We start from the raw sequence: 19391 nt of genomic DNA, 5'->3' as shown, positions 1-19391 counted from the left end.
CCCACGTTATCACCAAACTAAAATTACATGTTGTTTCTAAACATCTGTTCCCCACATTGACACCAAACTTTTCTAAACATTAATTTCCCACATTGCTATACATGCATTACATTCACTTAGCTTCAAAACATATATTACCCCAAGACAACAAATATAAATTTCATAATTGCTATACATGCATTACATTCACTTAGCTTCAAGACATATATTACCCCCAAGACAACAAATATAAACTTCATTTCTATGTTGTTTCTAAATATTAATTCCCCACATTGCTATACATGCATTACATTCACTTGGCTTCAAAACATATATTACCCCAAGACAGCGAATATATTTAAATATATGGAGGAGAGCAATGCTTTATCAAAGCAAACACAATCTTTTCCAACACGCCTACAAGAAAATAAACATAATTTTTTAACTAGTTATTTCAGATCATAGCATGCCACCAACTTACATTCAAATAAAAACAAAACTGCTCAGAGTGTACATTGGTTGGAAAACTCCACTGATAACATATATGTAACGAATTTCTTTTTCCTGCAACAGAATTTTAGAAAATTGAACTCAAACAATGTGTAACTTCACATTCATCAAAAGTAGCAACAACCCAGTGGACGTTTAAAATAGTGAGTAGAGTGTGATCAAGTGGACTCCAGTAGTATTGCTTCACAGCCCAGTGAAATTGTTAATGCACGTAGAATCCCAAACTAACTGCCATTTATTTGATGGACATATTTCTCAATAAAAAAAATTGGTCGATTAAATGCCAGTTCCAGTCGAACCATAGTATGGGTAGCCTGGACCAGGACCTGCTCCACCACCTGTTGTGTGCAATCCTGATGGAACCAATCGTGGATCTTGGAGGGATGTTGCATATTTTGCATACTGGTTTGAGCTGTATGGTGTTGTGAAGCTTAGAACACCATATTGCGAAGCAGATGAAATTCCGTTGCATATGGAGGCTGAGATGCATATGATGAAAAACCAATTGGTGGTGGTACAGAGGTTGGTACCTGTGGACTTGGCGTATGATATGAGTTCAGGCTTGAATAGTCTGTCCCATAAGCTGTCTGCATTTGTGGAGATATTGCAGGTTGTGATGATAGCTTCTCCTTCTGACCATCAGCTGCAAGTTTCATAGTAACAGTCCTTCCCTGCATGCCAAGCACAGAACATAGGTGTCAAGATCAACAACTGCCCTTCAACTAATATGACCAACATTATCCAGTGCTAGCTATTACTTACATCAATGGTTTTGTTTGGTTCCTTAAGAGCCTGCGTTGTAGCCTCCACAGTCTTCAAAGTCACAAATGCAAATCCCATGTTGGTGACAAATACATATCATTAACCAAGAAAAATACAGCAAAACGAGCTAGGCCTTGGAAAAACATGCATAAATCTCTAACAACAGAAGCATGTTAAACTGCCCATCATAAAGCAAACGAATTTATATTAGATTTGTAATCTCTACCAACAGAAGCATGTTAAACTTCCCATCATAAAGCAAACCAATATATATTAGATTTGTAACCTGGATTTGTTGGTATTCTTATCACATGCAATTGAACCTTCTTCTATCTCTCCATATTTGGAAGAAACTTCTAGAAGCTTATCCTTGGCCGTGTCATATGAAAGACCACCAATGTAAAGTTTTCTTTGAGCCTGATCTGCACTTTGACCAGGACCTGTGCTCGCCACTGCCAGATTGGTTACAGTAATTCTCCCCTGTACAATAAACAACAATGGATATAAAAATTACCAAAAATAAGTGTTAAATAATGAATCGGAGTTGTTTGATGATCGATCTTCCACCATATGTAACAATGGAGTACCATAGAATTTGAGAAGTCTCAAGACTCAGACAAAACTGCAATATATAAATGGAATACCACTTTTAGCAACAATAGTTGGATTGCTTTCATTTTTCAAGTTTTGGGGTTTTTTGGTAAGTTAAATTTTGTTCTCTCCCCAACATCAGTTAAATCTTTTTCAAAATAACAGTGATATTACCTAATACATATTCAATTAAAACTATAAAGATATTATTAGTGGAACAAAAATACAATTTAGAATTGTAAGGAGGTATCAATGTCCCAGCGGAAGATGCCTGCAAATGAAACAATGATTGCTCTATTTGAAATAAATCATAAACATCAAGGTACTGAAGGGCGACATTCAGATTTAAATATATGCATGTCTATAATGTTGGTGAAAACAACGGTCAAGATGCCTGGAAAGTCTTCATGGGATATAATATTGATAACGCAGAAGCAACTGGGAAAATAAACATGCTTAATGCTTTAATGACAGTATCCTTCAAATTCAATAAGATATCGGTGGACAAATACAAAGCATCAAAAAAACAAAATTTACAAGACTGACAAAGGAAATACATACATCAATAGTCTTGCTAGGCTCCTTCAATGCCCTTTGGGCAGAATCCATATGCTTAAATGTGACGAAGCCAAATCCTCGTGACTTTCCTGGTGTCTTATCCATAATAAGAACACCTTCTTCAATCTCCCCATACTGTTCAAATGCCTGAGAGGAAATATACATGCATTACATTCACTTGTCTTCAAAACATATATTACCCCCAAGACAAAAAATATATTTAAATATATGGAGGAGAGCAATGCTTTATCAAAGCAAATAGCAAGTCTTACTTGAATCAATGCAGACAGGCTCCTGGCTAACGGGTCCGGGCGTAGCAGGACACTCATGACTTTAAAGAAAGTGAGAGAGCAGCTATCAAGGGAGGTTTTTGTTTGGGTGAGAGAGGAGTATGGATGGGTTCAGCTTGGGCCTCGCCGTTGATAGTATCTTGTAGACCCTTTTTTAGTTACTGGTTCTGTAACAACGAAGATCTAGCTCTTATGATTTAAGAGCAAGAAACAGGGTAAGACCCTGGAGACAGAGTAAGACCCTAGAGACAAGCTGTAAAGCTGTATTAAGCAACCTAGAAACATTTGTGTGGTATATGTGAACTAAGATAGATACAGTGTTGATTACTGTCTTCTTGCAGGGGAAAAAATATCTTACAGCTTTATAACTATCTTCATGCAAGGGATAATATATCTACAACTAGAAACAGATTTTAAACAGTCTTCTTGAAGGGGAAAAAATCTCTAATACAGCTGTTTGGTATATGTGTATTAAACAACCTAGACACAGAGTAAGACCCTAGAAACCGTAGTTTGGTATATGTGTATTAAGCCTTGAAACATATTCTTTAAGAGCTAGAAACAACATAAAGTGCTATAGGTGGACTAGCCTAAAATATGAAAAGCAAGAAATAGTGGCTTGGGGCATCTGGCTGGCTAGAAATGCAGATCTCCTCGAGGAGAGATATATCCCCCACTTTTCAATGTGCATCTCGAGTAAGAACAGTCTTTGGAAGCAGCCATTCCAAAGATGCAGATTCAGAGACAGCTCATTCATGAATCAATTGACAAATCAGGAGCATGGGGGTACTTTGATGGTGCCAGTCAAGGCACTCCAACTATGTGTGGGGCAGGAGGCATCATCTTCCTTAGCGAAGTACACCTAATAAAATTAAAGGCTGGGTTGGGAGGAGGCTCACACAATTATGCAAAACTACTGGCATTGAAGTTACTAATGAAATTAGCTGCAAAGAAAGGTGTGACAAGGTCCCACGTGTTTGGAGACTCCTTGGTAGTTCTTAATTGGATGAATGGGAAATTCAAGATGGGAAATCTGGTGTTGAGCCCTATCTTTGAACAGATGAAAATAATAAGGCAGTGTTTAATACCATTTCCTTCATCCATGTCTACAGGGAGCTTAACACAGAGGCAAACACACTTTCCAAAGAAGGCATTTAGTTAGTTGTTAACAATTGGGTGATTTCAGAAGGTAAGGATGGATCAGTATTTAATGAAAGCACACTGGTTGTGCATGAATCCTGAGTCTGGCTTCTTAGCAGTTCAGTTTCACTTTGACACATTGATAGGAGTTCTAATTGAGCTTCTATTCGCATAGCCTCTCTCTGATCCGATCGCTTACACTCGCGCACTAGTCAAATCATCTAGCTATGGGGTGAGATAGCATCAAGCCCTGTACTTCTGGCCTAGCTTGGCACATTTCCTTAAAGAGCTTAGAGCTGCTACGCGACCTTGTGCGTGAGTGTGATTAACTGGGGACTGGGCTCTGGGCAGTGGGTGGCTCTCTCCAGTGAGTCTCTCAAAAGGATAGGATGCTACAATACTACATTTTAGGACACGACCCCACCAGTGATGTAGGTGAAAGGTTAATTGGGGAGTAATAGTTACAAACGAAACCTTACCACTGCAACTTGAACCATGGGTGGATTTTGGGCTGGGAGACTAATGTAGTGACCCATCATTAATATAGAGAGCACGAGAATATTAGCATGCATACGATGCATGCATATGATAGCTACATATGCATGTATCGCATGCACTGCACTATTAACTATATTCTAAGTTACCTAAAATATTAAATATCCTGACACCCCTTCATATAGAAAAGTTGCATTCACCCATCAGCACATATTACTTAATGCCTCATGATTAATGAGCGATTACCAATGATATTAAGTTTAAAAGTATAAAGTAAAAAGGGTTATAAAGAAAATAAATGTAAAGAATTATGTAAAGTCTTAAAAATCAGGTTATATAATTATCTATTTGAGAAATTTTAATAAAGTATGTGAGTGAATTATTAAAGGGGTAAATTTAATCAAAATAAAGCATAGGACAAATAATTAAACATAGGACTTAGGACTTTTAATTAAACATATAAAAATTTATGTAATGGCCGTACTAAATAAAGAGCCATTACTGAACTGTGAAACTATAAAGATGGTGAATCTGTGAAACTGTAAAGATGGTGAAACTGTAAAAAATTTACCGAACTGTTTGAAATAGTATTAATTAATTTGATGAAGTACTTACCTGGTCTGCTACTGCTGTTGCGATGAGGATGCTGCAGAACTTCTCCGGAGCTCTCGTTACCGAATGACCAAAACCACCCAGCCAAATCGAGTATACCTAGATACTCGATCCAGTATGCTTCTCAACCGATGCATACCATTCCCCCGTGCCCAGAAACTTCAAAACAAGCAAGGCTCAATAGTTCCGAATCAATAGTTCCGAATCATAACCAGTATGTGTAAATTCCCTCTCCTTCCTCCTCCAACAACACCCGAATCAGTTTCTTTCCCACTCACAGCAAATACCCTCTCAAGGCAAAGAACGGACCCCCCTTCTCCCCTTCGGCCTCTCCTTATGTACCCTTTAATAGCGGTGGTTGCTCCCTCCACCTATGAGCCCACCGCTTCCCCTCTCAATGACACCTCTCAACATGCAGAGTCGTATCTTATCTTCAGGATATTTTAACATGTGCCATTTCACTTTGATTAAAATTTTTATATGTTTAATTAAAAGTCCTAAGTCCTATGTTTAATTATTTGTCCTATGCTTTATTTTGATTAAATTTATCCCTTTAATAATTCACTCACATACTTTATTAAAATTTCTCAAATAGATAATTATATAACCTGATTTTTAAGACTTTACATAATTCTTTACATTTATTTTCTTTATAACCCTTTTTACTTTATACTTTTAAACTTAATATCATTGGTAATCGCTCATTAATCATGAGGCATTAAGTAATATGTGCTGATGGGTGAATGCAACTTTTCTATATGAAGGGGTGTTAGGATATTTAATATTTTAGGTAACTTAGAATATAGTTAATAGTGCAGTGCATGCGATACATGCATATGTAGCTATCATATGCATGCATCGTATGCATGCTAATATTCTCGTGCTCTCTATATTAATGATGGGTCACTACAACTAAGCCGCATCTTGAGCATGATTAAATGAGTGGACAGGCTTATGAGGGTCAGGGTGGAACATTCGCTGAGGACGAATTAACTAAGTCCGAATAGCTAAGACAGGCAACCTCGCACCGAACACCGTTGAGAAACACTCCGATGCAAGGCGAGGAACTGTGCATTCCTGCGGCATAGTCGGAGTGGAACCAGGAGTGACTGAATCGAGAAGCTCGAATTATCAAACAAAATTGGAGGATATCTAGTTATTCAATCACGGTAGCATGACATTTTCTCTCGATGCTCTATACTGATAGATCAGTCAAATTCTCAGTGATCTAGCTATCTTCAGCGATCAATTCACTAGCAGAACCTCGTCGAATTCATATGCTCTCACCAAGTGCAAAGGGAGCATCGTATATAGAGAGATCTGTACATTTAGTCTCAGATCCCAAGCAGGGTGGAAGCAACAAAGACAGTGGCAGAGACTACAGGCAAGGACAGGCTAGGAAAACCACAAGCAATTAGGGCCAGTAGAGACAAGGAACAACAGCAAAGATAGTAGCTAGTAGGACAGGCAGAAAACATACAGAGGCGGGGACAAAGGCATGGAATCTCTATCTTGAAAAGGTCCGGCGCTTATTAAGGGATACATGATTTCTTTCATTATTTATATTATCACGTTATCTCATCGGTATAGGGAACCAGTCGTGGATACCTGTGGCCCTGGCCTATGATATGAGTTCAGGCTTGGATAGTCTTTTCCATACGCTGTCTGCATTTGTGGAGAGACTGCAGGTTGTGATGATAACTTCTCCTTCTCACCATCCGCTGCAAGTTTCACAGTGACAGTCCTTCCCTGCATGCCAAGCATAGAACATAGGTGTCAAGATCAACAACTGCGCTTCAACTAATATGACCAACATTATCCAGTACTAGCTATTGCTTACATCAATGGTTTTGTTTTGTTTGGTTCCTTAAGAGCCCGCTTTGTAGCCTCCACAGTCTTGAAAGTCACAAATGTAAATCCCCTGTTGGTGACAAATACATACAACATTAACCAAGACAAATACAGCCAAATGAGCTAGGCCTTGGAAAAACATGCAAAAATATCTAACAACAGAAGCATGTTAAATTGCCCATCATAAAGCAAATCATAACCATCACAAGGTATGGGAGGGCGGCATTCAGATTTAAATGCATGCATGTCTATAATGTTAGGTGAAAACAAGGTTAAGATGCCTGGGAAGTGTTCATGAGATATAATATTGATAGAGCAGAAGCAACGGGGAAAATAAACATGCTTAATCCTTTAATGACAGTATCCTTCAAATTCAATAAGATATCGGTGGACAAATACAAAGCATAAAAAAACACAAAATTTACAAGACTGACAAAGAAAATACATACATCAATAGTCTTGCTAGGCTCCTTCAATGCCCTTTGGGCGGAATCCATATGCTTAAATGTAACAAAGCCAAATCCTTGTGACAGAGCCTCTTCAATCTCCCTATGCTGTACAAATGCCTGATAGGAAATATACATGCATTACATTCACTTGGCCTCAAAACATATATCACCCCCAAGGCAACAAATATATTTAAATATATGAAGGAGAGCAATGCTTTATCAAAGCAAGCACAATCTTTTCCAACACGTCTACAACAAAATAAACATAATTTTTTAACTAGCTGTTTCAGATCATAGCATGCCACCAACTTACATTCAAATAAAAATAAAACTGCTCAGTGAGTGTGCATTGGTTGGAAAACTCCACTGATGACATATATGATAACGAATTTCTTCTTCCTGCAACAGAATTTCAGAAAATTGAACTCAAACAATGTATAACTTCACATTCATAAAAAAATCACAACTACCCAGTGGACATTTAAAATAGTGAGTAGACTGCTATCAAGTGGACTCCAGTAGTATTACATCACAGTCTAGTTAAATTGTTAATGCATGTAGAATCCCAAACTAACTGCCATTGATTTGATGAACATATTTCTCAATAAAAAAAAATTGATTGATTAAAAGCCAGTTCCAGTCGAACCATAGTATGGGTAGCCTGGACGAGGACCTGCTCCACCACCTGTTGTGTGCAATCCTGATGAAACCATTCTTGGATAGTCTTTTCCATAAGTTGTCTGCATTTGTGGAGATACTGCAGGTTGTGATTATAACGTTTCCTTCTGACCAAAAAGAAAACTTTTACCACTATTCATAAACTTAGAAAATAAGGTAAAATTATAAAAACAAGATAAAATGTATGGAAGCCATGACCAAAAAGAAAACTTTTACCACTGCAGCTTCCATTTCGTGCAAGGTGCATAAAGCTTGAAATTCGTTAGTCCGCACACAATCCTGAAAAACGATGTTGAACACAAAGCCGCAGTCTATCTTGCTTTCAAATTTGTTTGGAAAATTATGAAAATTTCTCAAGATTTTGATAAGATTTTTCTAAAAAACGATGTTGAACACAAAGCCACAGTCTATCTTGCTTTCAAATTTGTTTGGAAAATTATGAAAAATTCTCTTGATCAAATATAGCAGAATTTTTTTTAAATTTTGTAAATCTAAATTACAAGATGCTCAAGGTTTTGATAGTACTAAAACCATTTCCATTATACAACTATTTCCACTCTCAAAGGCTAGATTTATTTAAACATAAAACTATTTCCACCCTCAAAAACTGGATTTATTTAAAGCTTCTTATTCAATTTTTTTTTTAAATTTTTAGCCAGACTCTGGCCACCATTTTCAACAGCTGGGTAGACGACGCCGGAAACAAATACTGAAATTGATGCAAACTGTACCCCGGAAACAAATACTGAAATTGATGCAAACTGTACCTTCTTGTGATAACCATGGTCAGTAGGGGACGGACAAATGGGTTTTAAAAGAATAAAATAAAAAGTATCATCAGATTCTAGGAACATACTCTCGGCATTCCTAGCCCCTAGAATCGAGCCCAAACAGCACTCAGCGGCAGACCTGTAAAAGCATTCTAAGGTTTGTCAGCCAACCCCCATAAGATCTTCATCTTCACACATTTAGACGCCCGCAACACATCCAACATCTTCCAATGCCAGACACTGAGCAGCTCTTCAGAAACGTCTAATTCTGTCCAGCAGCGGCGGCCCCTTGTAAGCTTTTCAGCTTCTTGCAGCTAAATGTCTGCAACTTCATCAAGGACTTCAAATGCTCAAGCTTGGAAGCTCTTTTAACTCATAGCATTCAGAAACGTCTAGTTTTCTGAGCTTGGTCAGTTGATCAAAACCCAGTATACTCTTCAGCTTTGCACATCCAAATGCCTGCAACACCTCCAAGGACTTCAGATGTCCAAAGCCCAGCAACTCTTTTAACTCACAGCAGTTGGAAACGTCTAGTTCTCGGAGCTGTGTCAGCTGTTTCAAACCCGTTATGCTTTTCAGCTTCATACCTCCAGATACCTGTATCACCTCCAAGGACTTCAAATATCCAACGCCTAGCAGCCCTTCTAACCCATTGCACAGATGAACGCGTATTTCTCGCAGCTGCATCACCTGCGCCAAATCCGCTATGCTCATCAGCTTCAATTTAGGACAGTTGTAACTTGTACAATATCAGTTTTATGAATGCATTTGGCAATGCCCGAACCTCAATCAGATCTTCAAAGTCCTTGATGTCGAGATGCTGGAGGTTGGGGCAAACACCCGTAGGAAATGATACCTCTGATATTGATGTGTTGTATCTTTGATAAATCCCCAAAGGAGTCGGGAAGCCTCTCCAAGACATAGTTGTAAGACAGTTGGATGTGTTCCAGCCTCGATAAATTTCCGAAGGAATCTGGCAGAGATCTCTATTTTCCAATGCTCAGAACCAAGTGTTTCAACGAACGCAGATCACAGAATTCCTTTGGAATTTCGACAGTAGGCTCTGCCCTTATATCCACCACCATCAGTTCCAGGTGCTTCAACTGTCCTATGGAGTTGGGAATTTTCTCGAGGATATAAGCACTAATCCGCAACGCCCGCAACCGCAAAGGTGTCTGCAGTATATTCAGGTTTTCCAATTAGTCTAAATATAATAGATAATTGTCCTCTAGAAAGCGCTTTTGTTTCGTTTTTGTTCCGTGGTGTCCTATTTATAACAAATAAACATTTTAATTCTTGACAAAATTATATTTACCTGCACATCCTCTTGCCACAATGTTTCCAATATAAAAGCGTGCACATTAACAGCCTTAACTTCTCCATTGGAATATAAGGAGGGAGGGAATAGCAGAGACAGGCGCGCCAGCGAAACCATAATAGAAACCATAATAGATTTGGTGAGTCCACCCCCTCCAAAAGGCATATCAAGTGAACTTCTTTCATGTCAACATCAAGAAGTTGCAAGTTCTTCATTTTGTAGCACTTAAGTCTTTCAGAAGTTTTCTCTGCAACGAAGGTATAGAGATTGTTGCCGCTGTGTTGGAGGTCTCTAAGTTTAGTGCGCGTTGAGAAGTTTGTGTTGAGGAAGAGAATTGTTGGTCGTTTCTGTTCAAGTCATTTTGAATAGCTTGTGTTGACAAAGAGCATTGTGCTTCGTTTCTGTTCAAGTCATTCTGTGCTGAGGAAGAGCATCATATCATGTTGAAGTGATTGGCCAGCAACGAATCACTACTTCAGGATGACTACCATCTTCACGATTATCGGCAATTATGCCATGAATATTGCAATTTTATTTGTAAATTAAGATAAAATTATCAATTATCCACAGAGCATTGTAAATTAAGATAAATTATCAATTACCAAATAGCATTGTAAAGGGTAATAAGACCTTTTAATTAAATTTTTAAAGGCTCGAAATTAATTGAAAATATTTTTTTAAAATTAAACCTTATAAACTGAATTGATCATGATCAATATTAAACTATTGATGTTCAACTATCAATGTTAAACTAATACTGATCCACATACAAATCAGGGACTTACAATAACAACAAGCACTACGAAGTTCAAACCAATAAAAAGCATCAAATAAAAACTATTCAACTAAACTGCACCATATAAAAACTATTCAAGATTTTTGCTTCGATAGGATGCTTTTGGAACACAGTCTTGGCATCTACCTTCCACTTTCAGGTCTGACGGACTTGTGAATCGAGACAACTCCCAAAAGCTCTTCAACTTCATGCAAGGCCTTCAACACCACAAGTTACTGCAGACATTCAACATCTGGCCTCTCTTCTAACTCAGGGCATAAAGAAACATCTAGTTCTCGAAGCTGTGCCAGCTGTGCCAACCCCTTTATTCTCTTCAGCTTCGTACAGCACCGTGCCTGCAACTTCATCAAGGACTTCAAACGTTCAAAGCCTGGCAACTCTTCTAACTCTAAGCAGTAAGAAACGTCTAGTTCTCGAAGCTGTGTCATCTGCTCCAAGCCCTGAATGCTCTTCAGCGTCACACATTCAGCTGCCCGCAGCACCACCAGTGACTCCAAACATCCAACATCTGGCATCTTCTCTAACTCATAGCAGCCAGAAACATCTAGCTATTTAAGCTGTGTTACCTGTTCCAACCCCTGTATGCTCTTCAGCTTCTTACAGTTAGTTGCCAGCAACTCCTTCAAAGACTTCAAATGTTCAATGCCTAGCAGCTCTTCCAACTCAAAGCAGTTACAAACGTGTAGTTCTAGGAGCTGTGTCAGCTGCTCCAAAACTTGTATGCTTTTCAGCTTCACACATCCAGATGTCCGCAACACATTCAATGAAATCAAATGTCCAACACCTCTTAGCTCTTCTAACTCAGAGCATCCAGAAACATCCAGCTTTAGCAGTTGTGTCAGCTGCTCTTCAACTTCACACATTCACATGCCCGTAACACCATCAAAGATGACAAATATTCAACACCCTGCATTTCTTCTAACTCACAGCATCCAGACAGTTCTAGAAGGTGTGTTAGCCGTGGCAATCCCCATAAGCTCTTCAGCTTCACACATTCAGATCCCCGCAACACCACCAATGACTGCAAATATCCAACACCTGGCATCTCTTTTAACTCAGAGCAAAAAGAAACATCTAATTCTCGAAGTTGCGTCAACTGTGCCAAGCCTTGTATGTTCTTCAGCTTTCTACAGCTACGTGCCTGCAATTTCAGCAAGGACTTCAAATGTTCAACGCCTAGCAGCTCTTTTAACTCAAAGCAATAAGAAACCTCTAGTTCTCGAAGCTGTGCCATCTGCTCCAAACCCTGTATGCTCTGGAGCTTCACACATTCAGATGCCCGCAACCACACCAACGACTGTAAATATCCAACACCTGGCATCTCTTCCAACCTGGAGCAGCCAGAAACATCTAGTTCTCGAAGCTGTGTCAGCTGTGCCAACCCCTGTAAGTGCTTCAATCTCGCACAATTACATGCCCGCAACTTATCCAACGACCTCAAATGTTCAATATCAAGTAGCTCCTCTAACTCAGAGCATTCAGAAACGTCCAGTTCTCGAAGCTGTGTCAGCCGGGCCGACCCCCTTATGCTCTTCAGCTTCTTAGACTCGATAAATCCCCAAAGGAATCGGGAAGCCTCTCCAACGCATCGAAGTAATACAGGTCGATGTGTTGTTGGCTCGATAAATCCCCGAAGGAGTCGGGAAGCCTCTCCAAGGCACCACAGATTTCCATGTCGATGTGTTCTAGCTTTGATAAATCCCGAAGGGGTCGGGAAGCGTCTCCAAGACACCGCAGCTTTTCAGGTTGATGTGTTTTAGCTTTGATAAAGTCCCGAAGGGGTCGGGAAGCCTCTCCAAGGCACCGCAGCTTTCCAGGTTGATGTGTTCTAGCTTTGATAAATTCCCAAAGAAGTCGGGAAGCCTCTGCCAGCCGTAGCAGCATGACGGGTCGATGTGTTGTAGGCTCGATAAATCCCCGAAGGAGTCGGGAAGCCTCTCCAAGGCACCGCAGAAGGACAGGTCGATGTGTTGTAGGCTCGATAAATCCCCGAAGGAGTCGGGAAGCCTCTCCAAGGCACCGCAGCTTTTCAGGTTGATGTGTTCTAGCTTTGATAAATGCCCGAAGGAGTCGGGAAGCCTCTCCAAGGCACCGCAGTAAGACAGGTCGATGTGTTGTAGGCTCGATAAATCCCCGAAGGAGTCGGGAAGCCTCTCCAAGGCACCGCAGCTTTTCAGGTTGATGTGTTCTAGCTTTGATAAATGCCCGAAGGAGTCGGGAAGCCTCTCCAAGGCACCGCAGTAAGACAGGTCGATGTGTTGTAGGCTCGATAAATCCCCGAAGGAGTCGGGAAGCCTCTCCAAGGCACAGCAGCTTTTCAGGTTGATGTGTTCTAGCTTTGATAAATGCCCGAAGGAGTCGGGAAGCCTCTCCAAGGCACGGCAGCTTTTCAGGTTGATGTGTTCTAGGTTTGATAAATGCCCGAAGGAGTCGGCAAGCCTCTCCAAGGCACGGCAGTAAGACAGGTCGATGTGTTGTAGGTTCGATAAATCCCCGAAGGAGTCGGGAAGCCTCTCCGAGGCACCACAGCTTTTCAGGTTCATGTGTTCTAGCTTTGATAAATGCCCGAAGGAGTCGGGAAGCCTCTCCAAGGCACCAGATAGCCGTTCTATTTTCCTCAATTTAGGACAATCGATCAATTGCAGTTTTATGAGTGCATTTGGCAATGTTCCAACCTCCACCAGATCTTGACAATACCTGATGTCGAGATATTGAAGGTTGTTGCAAGCACCGGTAGGAAATGATATCTCCGATATTTGTGTTTTGTACAGTTCCAAGTGTTGAAGCCGAAGCTGGCCCCTCTCCAAATTACTCAATGTTCCTTGTCCTCCTGAGTCTGTCATTGTTTCACTTGCGCCTTCAACCGTTTCAAAATGCAGTTCTTGTAAGGGACAGTCCTCCACTATCAACTTTATCAACTGATCCATGAGGAGAAAGGAATGCGGTAAACGTTTCAAACTCTGGCAGCTTCGCAACTCCAAATGCTTCAAGTTCCTTAGGTGACGTCCGAAAGAAGGCGGCAGCGGTTCTAAGAAAGGCGTTTCTAATACCAACTTTTCCAAATGGCTTGACGCTCCAGTGGCACTTGGCAATTCTTCCATGTTCATCAACTGATCCAAGAGGTGAAAGGAATCTTGCAAACGTTTCAAACTCCGGCAGCTTAGCAGCTCCAAATGCTTCAAGTTCCTTAGGTAAGGTCCAATACAAGGCGGCAGCGCTTCTAAGAAAGGCACTTCTAATACCAACTTTTCCAAATGGCTTGACTCTCCAGTTGCACTCGGCCATTCTTCCATGTTTATAAGACACAACAGTAATTTTTCCAGGGACCACTGATGAGCAATTTGGGGGGGCAACACTTCGATGCGCCATCTAGGGAAACGCATGTATTCAAGCGTAATCTTTCGAAAAGTTCCACCAGGGATGGTTAACTTATGCAATCCCGCTAAATCAATATATCTAAGCTGAATTAAATTCCCGAAGGAGTCGGGAAGCCTCTCCAAGGCACCGCAGAAGGACAGGTCGATGTGTTGTAGGCTCGATAAATCCCCGAAGGAGTCGGGAAGCCTCTCCAAGGCACCGCAGAAGGACATATCGATGTGTTGTAGGCTCGATAAATCCCCGAAGGAGTCGGGAAGCCTCTCCAAGGCACCGCAGCATTTCAGGTCGATGTGTTGTAGGCTCGATAAATCGCCGAAGGAGTCGGGAAGCCTCTCCAAGGCACCGCAGCATTTCAGTTTGATGTGTTCTAACTTTGATAAATGCCCGAAGGAGTCGGGAAGCCTCTCCAAGGCACCGCAGTAAGACAGGTCGATGTGTTGTAGGCTCGATAAATCCCCGAAGGAGTCGGGAAGCCTCTCCAAGGCACCGCAGAAGGACAGGTCGATGTGTTGTAGGCTCCCTAAATCGCCGAAGGAGTCGGGAAGCCTCTCCAAGGCACCGCAGCATTTCAGGTTGATGTGTTCTAACTTTGATAAATGCCCGAAGGAGTCGGGAAGCCTCTCCAAGGCACCGCAGTAAGACAGGTCGATGTGTTGTAGGCTCGATAAATCCCCGAAGGAGTCGGAAAGCCTCTCCAAGGCACCAGATAGCCGTTCTATTTTCCTCAATTTAGGACAATTGATCAATTGCAGTTTTATGAGTGCATTTGGCAATGTTCCAACCTCCACCAGATCTTGACAATCCCTGATGTCGAGATATTGAAGGTTGTTGCAAACACCGGTAGGAAATGATATCTCCGACATTTGTGTTTTGTGCAGTTCCAAGTGTTGAAGCCGAAGCTGGCCCCTCTCCAAATTACTCAATGTTCCTTGTCCTCCTGAGTCTGTCATTGTTTCACTTGCGCCTTCAACCGTTTCAAAATGCAGTTCTTGTAAGGGACAGTCCTCCACTATCAACTTTATCAACTGATCCATGAGGAGAAAGGAATCCGGCAAACGTTTCAAACTCCGGCAGCTTAGCAGCTCCAAATGCTTCAAGTTCCTTAGGTCACGTCCAAAACAAGGCGGCAGCGCTTCTAAGAAAGGCGTTTCTAATACCAACTTTTCCAAATGGCTTGACTCTCCAGTTGCACTCGGCCATTCTTCCATGTTTATAAGGCACAACAGTAATTTTTCCAGGGACCACTGATGAGCAATTTGGGGGGGCAACACTTCGATGCGCCATTCAGGGAAACACATGTATTCAAGCGTAATCTTTCGAAAAGTTCCACCAGGGATGGTTAACTTATGGCATCCCAATAAATTAATATATTTAAGCTGAATTAAATTCCCGAAGGAGTCGGGAAGCCTCTCCAAGGCACCGCAGTGAGACAGGTTGATGTGTTGTAGGCTCGATAAATCGCCGAAGGAGTCGGGAAGCCTCTCCAAGGCACCGCAGAAGGACAGGTCGATGTGTTGTAGGCTCGATAAATCCCCGAAGGAGTCGGGAAGCCTCTCCAAGGCACCGCAGGAGGACAGTTCGATGTGTTGTAGGCTCGATAAATCGCCGAAGGAGTCGGGAAGCCTCTCCAAGGCACCGCAGCATTTCAGGTTGATGTGTTCTAACTTTGATAAATGCCCGAAGGAGTCGGGAAGCCTCTCCAAGGCACCGCAGCAGTAAGACAGGTCGATGTGTTGTAGGCTCGATAAATCCCCGAAGGAGTCGGGAAGGCTCTCCAAGGCCCGGCAGTCATGCAGGTTGATGTGTTGTAGGCTCGATAAATCCCCGAAGGAGTCAGGAAGCCTCTCCAAGGCACCGCAGTGTTTCAGGTTGATGTGTTCTAGCTTTGATAAATGCCCGAAGGAGTCGGGAAGCCTCTTCAAGGCCCGGCAGTCACACAGGTTGATGTGTTGTAGGCTCGATAAATCCCCGAAGGAGTCGGGAAGGCTCTCCAAGGCCCGGCAGTGACACAGGTTGATGTGTTGTAGGCTCGATAAATCCCCGAAGGAGTCGGGAAGGCTCTCCATGGACAGGCAGTCATCCAGGTTGATGTGTTGTAGGCTCGATAAATCCCCGAAGGAGTCGGGAAGCCTCTCCAATGCACAGCACTGATTCAGGTTGATGTGTTCTAGCTTTGATAAATTCCCGAAGGAATCTGGCAGAGATCTCATATTTGAAATACTCAACTGCAAGTATTGCAAGGAACGCAGATCACAGAATTCCTTTGGAATTTCGACAGTACCTCTTACCCTTATATGCACCACCATCCGTTCCAGGTGCTTCAACTGTCCTATGGACTTAGGAATTTTATGGAGCACATGAACTCCAATCCGCAACTCCCGCAACCGGAAAGGTGTCTGCAGTATATTCAGGTTTTCTAATTAGTCTAAATATAATAGATAATTGTCCTCTACAGAGCGCTTTTGTTTCGTTTTTGTTCCGTGGTGTCCTATTAATAATAGCAAATAAACATTTTAATTCTTGACAAATTGTATATTTACCTGCAAATCCTCTTGCCACAATGTTTCCAATTCATACCCCTCCACTTCTAACACCCTTAACTTCTCCATTGGAATATAAGGAGGGAGGGAAGAGCAGGGACAGTTGCGCCAGCGAAACCATAATAGATTTGGTGAGTCCATCCCATCCAAAAGGCATTTCAAGTAATCTTCTTCCATGTCAATATCAAGAAGTTGTAAGTTCTTCATTTTGTAGCGTGAAAAGGATGCGCGCTCATTATCCACATCTGAGTCTGAGTCTGAGTCTGCACGCTCATCATAATAATGTTCCCAATGTAACATTCTAATTCCCCGCACTTTGGTTGCTTCCTGTACATTTTTCAAAATCAATGACGGAGTAAGAAATTGTACCCGGATTTTTATTGAAAGGTCTATAGAAGATTGAAAGATTGACTACTCACAGAAGATTGTTGCAACAAATCCTCTGTATGCTTTGTCCCACGCCAAAGCCTACACGGGAATCCCGGAGTATTATTAGCAAGATATCTCCCCATATCTCTGAGGTGATCGTGCATTCTTATACGATATTCCATTGGCCTCTCATATATGTCGAATGAATTCTCCTCAATAATGTCCAATTCGACAAGGCATTTACTCAATAAATTTTCAAAGCCGCCTTTGCCGTTCCAACCTGACGCTTTCCATACTCTGATGGCGGTATCCCTGCTTTCTCCAATGAAAAAGCAGGCAATGTCTAAGAAAATATATTGTTCCTCTCTCGGAAGTGCATCGTAACTAATCTGAAGGCTCTTTTGTATCTCATGGGGAAGTACTTTTCTAAGTTTCTTCAATTCTTCTTCCCAGTAAGATTTATGGGTTTTTCCATAGAGAAGGCCCCCAAAGACTTTTAAGGATAAAGGCAATCCATTGCAAGCCTCTAAAAATTGATTAACGAGATCTTCAAATCCCGGCATTGGATGGGGCTGGCTAAAAGCATGCGAACAGAAGAGCTCTCTGGAGCTTTCTCTTTTAAGGCCTGTCAACTTATAAATTGATGGCTCTTGTACTCCTGACCTTGTGAGGACATCCTTGTCACGGGCTGTGATTAAAATTACGCTACTAGGGGGTAGAGGAAAGATACCTTTATCTGTAACCGGCAAAAGTGCATGTACTTGATTCTGATCATCTACATCATCTAGAACTAGCAGGACTGGATTGGATAAGGCTGAGAAATGCTTCCTGAGAATCTCTAATCCTTCGTCCTTGGTGTCTATTGCTTCCTCAGGTGCACCTAAGTCTTTCAGAAGTTTTCTCTGCAACAAAGGTATAGAGCTTTCCGCCCTTTCTCGTACATCACTTAAAAAACAGGATTTACTGTATCTTGAACTCATGTTGTTGAAGAGTTCTTTCGCCAGAGTTGTCTTCCCAACACCACCCAAGCCGGTGATGCCGACAAACCCCTGCAATGATAATTTCCTTTCAACATCTTCCACCTTCTCTTTCAAACCCGTGGGATATCTGGCAACATTCAACTTTTTTTTTTCCTTTTTTCAATACAACTTCCACGAGCCGATCCACTAGTTTCCCTTCATCGCTTGTTATTTACAAGAAAAATAAATATAACTATTAATAAGATTATCAAATAAATAAAACTACAGCTAAAGTATCATTTTCATAGTGCATTTTGTATTGAAACTAAAATAGGAAGGGGGAGAAGACTCGAGGTCCTTACCCGTTAAACCCGTCTTTCAGATCAAACCCACTTATGTCTGCAACCCGTGAAAGAGCGTTTCTCCAGTTCTCGATAGTTTTGGAATCATACCCTCTCTTCTCTTCGAGATTGCGTAGAGATTTAGCATAGACTCCTTCACCCTGTGTTCTCCGAAGGTCAGTTGGCTCTACACCGTGAAACACTGGAATAATAGGAGCCCCCGACTCCAACATGAAGAGAAGCTCGTCCAGGCACCATTTTGAATCGGCATATTTGGGTGAAAAAATTGCAATCTGGACGGACGCGGTTTTGATAGCGTTTTTTATTTGACAAGGAAACTCTTCTCCTTCTTGCAGTTCCTCGTAGTCGAGAAAAACTCGCAGTCCATAGGAAATGAGCCGGCGGTACAGATGACTGGCGAAGGTCTTTTTAAGGTCTGGCCCTCTGTGGCTGATGAACACGTCGTAGCAGCTATTGTTGTTGGAATGAGCAGCGGTGGAGGTGGAAGCAGCCATTGTCGAATGAAAAATAGAAACAGAGATTGGAAATTGTCGGATGATCGATGAGATCGGATACAAACTGGTAAGGAGGGCCTGAGTTAGCAGATGAGATGGATACAAAGCGCGATGGAGGAGCTTAGTTAAGAGTGCTTCGAAATGGCGGATAAATTCGAGGGAGGGTTGCAATGTATCTCAACATTCACTACTCAGTTGAATACCAGCGACCGGGCTATAAAGAAAATGTTACCGTTACCAATCCGCGTATTTCGACGCGTTTTTACTTGAGAATGCGTAGAGTTAGATTCACTATTAAACGTGTGTCTCTTTTACCTTAAATGATTCTTAATTCTCACTTTAATATCCAAAAATTTAAGAAATCATCGTTTATATCATATTTTTCTTTACCTTTAAAGATTTTTCATTTTTACTTTATAACATGTTATAATTTTACCAAGGGAACAACGGTAAATACCATAGTTACCAAGGATTCAAACATCATTAATAC

The 19391-nt window shown here is 41.4% G+C and overlaps 3 protein-coding genes and 1 pseudogene across 5 annotated transcripts; all 4 read right to left on the bottom strand.

Annotated features, from left to right (window-relative positions):
- Positions 1 to 407: 407 nt before the first annotated feature.
- LOC149211442 (UBP1-associated protein 2C-like) lies at positions 408 to 11057 on the bottom strand (annotated as a pseudogene). Its single transcript, XR_016250709.1, has 9 exons — positions 10926 to 11057; positions 8132 to 8194; positions 7884 to 7977; positions 7551 to 7636; positions 7238 to 7354; positions 2404 to 2547; positions 1538 to 1731; positions 1252 to 1327; positions 408 to 1160 (listed from the first exon to the last, which is right to left on the bottom strand). The product of XR_016250709.1 is annotated as a UBP1-associated protein 2C-like (transcript).
- LOC149211443 (uncharacterized) lies at positions 8211 to 10932 on the bottom strand. 2 transcript variants are annotated; one of them, XM_089391494.1, is made up of 3 exons: positions 10001 to 10932; positions 9470 to 9860; positions 8211 to 9375 (listed from the first exon to the last, which is right to left on the bottom strand). In XM_089391494.1, exons 2-3 carry the CDS (start codon positions 9605 to 9607, stop codon positions 9028 to 9030), a joined length of 486 nt encoding a protein of 161 aa, XP_089247620.1. In that variant the 5' UTR covers positions 9608 to 9860; positions 10001 to 10932; the 3' UTR covers positions 8211 to 9027. The 2 variants fall into 2 exon arrangements, with proteins under 2 accessions (XP_089247620.1, XP_089247622.1); XM_089391496.1 differs by having other exon boundaries at positions 9542 to 9860.
- Positions 11012 to 11314, bottom strand: LOC149211441 (uncharacterized). Its single transcript, XM_089391497.1, has one exon. It carries the CDS (start codon positions 11312 to 11314, stop codon positions 11012 to 11014), a length of 303 nt encoding a protein of 100 aa, XP_089247623.1.
- LOC149211440 (uncharacterized) lies at positions 11093 to 19070 on the bottom strand. The gene is given in 6 exon segments (XM_089391498.1): positions 11093 to 12542; positions 12544 to 16573; positions 16718 to 17044; positions 17137 to 18216; positions 18218 to 18269; positions 18408 to 19070. Coding segments are annotated over 6 exon segments (6888 nt in total). The 5' UTR covers positions 18902 to 19070; the 3' UTR covers positions 11093 to 11637.
- Positions 19071 to 19391: the final 321 nt, after the last annotated feature.

This window comes from Pinus tabuliformis, chromosome 1_1 (genome assembly GCF_031772625.1).
Source record: "Pinus tabuliformis cultivar Carrire ecotype Pingquan chromosome 1_1, CPIR1, whole genome shotgun sequence".
Lineage (NCBI taxonomy): Eukaryota > Viridiplantae > Streptophyta > Pinopsida > Pinales > Pinaceae > Pinus > Pinus tabuliformis.
Note: the sequence above shows the minus strand (reverse complement) of the source record. Positions and strands in the feature narration are given on the sequence as shown.

Coding starts and splice junctions, on each gene's coding strand:
- LOC149211441 (XM_089391497.1), bottom strand. CDS start 11,314: ATGCCAGATGTTGGATGTTTGGAGTCACTGGTGGTGCTGCGGGCAGCT.
- LOC149211443 (XM_089391494.1), bottom strand. CDS start 9,607: ATGTCTTGGAGAGGCTTCCCGACTCCTTTGGGGATTTATCAAAGATAC. Junction 9,376..9,469: donor ACTTTGAAGATCTGATTGAG/GTTCGGGCATTG, acceptor GATTTGGCGCAG/GTGATGCAGCTGCGAGAAAT.